Source organism: Plasmodium fragile (assembly GCF_000956335.1).
Source record: "Plasmodium fragile strain nilgiri unplaced genomic scaffold supercont1.50, whole genome shotgun sequence".
Taxonomy (NCBI): Eukaryota; Apicomplexa; class Aconoidasida; order Haemosporida; family Plasmodiidae; genus Plasmodium; species Plasmodium fragile.
The window spans coordinates 151,711-153,826 of NW_012192630.1; the positions used below are offsets into that span (position 1 = coordinate 151,711).

The following is a 2,116-nucleotide window of genomic DNA, read 5'->3' on the forward strand; positions in this document are numbered from 1 at the left end:
TAAACTTTCAAACCATTTGATAAGTGCTCCACATAAAAAAGCGTTATTAGCTCATTTTTTTAAACGAAGCGATTATAATATATGCCCACTGGGTGAGCACACATTTATAGGTCTGTATTCCTTGGCCCAAGCCTGTAGGGTGTAGGGGTGGGCCATGGAACTATTCCGTTTTTACTACATTTTGCTCAAACGAGTAATTACATACAAAAGTTAACTTTTTTATTTTGTGCCTAAAAAGGAGCACGAGGAACACATACATATTTTGTTCTTCTTCTATTTTAAAATATTTACCGAGTTGGTGATTTTGCCCGCCATATGAAAACAGGAGACAAATAGGGAAGGACAGGTCCTCATCATAGTCTCGTTTTTTTGCTTAATTGAAATGTTAACATATATGGGGTAAGGATTAGCAAAAGGTAGAATCACCTATGGATAGCAAGTTTATTGAAGTGGAGGCGAAAAGCCTGTACAACGTCATCGAGACGTTCGAACGGAAGATTGTAAATTTATCTTATATAAATGAGGAGGTACACCTGGATGAGGGGGATTCGCACAAGCAGATGTGAACACATCATGTTTGACAAAACGGTTTTTATTGCACAGTGGGGGGGGTGCACCGTTATATGTAGTGCATGTCGCACCGTTACATACTGTGTATTTGCGCGCGCGTGTGTGTGTATACTGTTTGTCAAGCTCTCTTTTCCCACTTGGCCATTTCGCAGGTTCTGGAAAAATTGAACGAGCAGGAGCTGTCCGGCCTACCTGAGGAATTCTTCACCTACTTCAAAGATATAATAAAGTTGAATAAATTGTATGAGCATACGGAGGTGATAAAATGTGAAAAGGACATGCAAGTGGATGATGGACAGGGGGGTGGCGAACGGGACGACAAACGAGATGAAGAACCGGACGACGAGCGAGGCGCAGAACGAGACGACGAACTTGGAGTGCACAAGGAACACCAAGACTTGGTGGACAAAATTAAAAAGTACTGTTCATATTTGTGTAAAATTTTTAAGCAAAATGAAAATTTATCTACCACATTGAATTCGTTAAGTGATAAAAAGAACCACGATTTTTTTAAGTTCCTGAGCATCGTCAAGGATTTGAAGGTATGTTACGAATCCAGGGGCTTCCAATTCATGTGGTGTATGGTCTGCACGTTCGTGTTGCATCGCCCCCATGTTGGGAGGCCCGGCCTCGCTCTTTTGTAAGTCTCCATGCGGGGCATCCCTTCCACATCGTCCTTTTGCACAATTAAACGACTCCATTTTGTGGCCACCCTCGACAGGACATCTTCCTGGTGAAGTTCCAAACGACAGCCGAGGACCAGCGGAAGAGAATCGAAAGCTTGGAAGAATTAAAGGAGGAGGAGCAGAACACACAAAACGAAGAAAAACAACTGAATGACGAGTTAGAGCTTGTTAGGAAAAAAAGTCATGACGAATTAAAAGAACTTCAACACATATTGATGACAAAAGAGAATGAACTGAGCAATTTGAAAAAGTCTTCTGAGGAAAGTTTAAAGAAGTTGCTCGATCAAATGCCCGTAAATAATCTTACGGAAGACTTGGAAAATATCAATGTCTTGCTCGACAAAACGAAGAATGTATATGATGACCAGATTAGGACATACCAAGACTTGGAGGTTAACTTGGTGAAAAAAAACGTGCTGATAGAGCAGGATATTCAGAACTACATCCACTCGATGGACGCGGAGATTGAGGAGATGGATAGGGGTAAGTCATGTCGCTGAGCAGATTCCCCAAAAGGTCTTGTTCATGTAAAAAAGTATATCCCCCACACACATCGTTAATAAACTCCCTTGCCCGCTCCCCGCAGAAATTCAACTCTGGGACAATAAACTGAGAGAGAACAAAATTATCGACAAAGACTTGGACGCCACGATATTAAAGAAGAAGGTGGAAGTGGAAGAGAAAAATTTTTTAAAAGAATTGACTGACAAAAGACATAACATTATTATGAAAAAAGAAAATGAAGATAATGAAGCAGCCACAATTATTCAGGCGTATATCAGGGCGGTGAAGGAGCGAAATATTTACAGTGCATACGAAAAAAAAAAAAAAAAAAAAAAAAAAAAAAATACCGCAGGAGA

The 2,116-nt window shown here is 40.5% G+C and overlaps 1 protein-coding gene across 1 annotated transcript in view; it reads left to right on the forward strand.

Moving 5' to 3' along the window:
• Positions 1–428: 428 nt before the first annotated feature.
• The window catches only part of AK88_03971 (uncharacterized protein), a gene marked incomplete at both ends in the record, with an annotated part of 5,411 nt that continues 3,723 nt past the window's right edge, over positions 429–2,116 (forward strand). Inside the window, 4 exons of the mRNA XM_012481581.1 lie at positions 429–527; positions 723–1,112; positions 1,292–1,739; positions 1,843–2,064. Coding sequence (XP_012337004.1) covers positions 429–527; positions 723–1,112; positions 1,292–1,739; positions 1,843–2,064 — 1,159 coding nt within the window. The remainder of the gene's footprint in view (positions 528–722; positions 1,113–1,291; positions 1,740–1,842; positions 2,065–2,116) is intronic.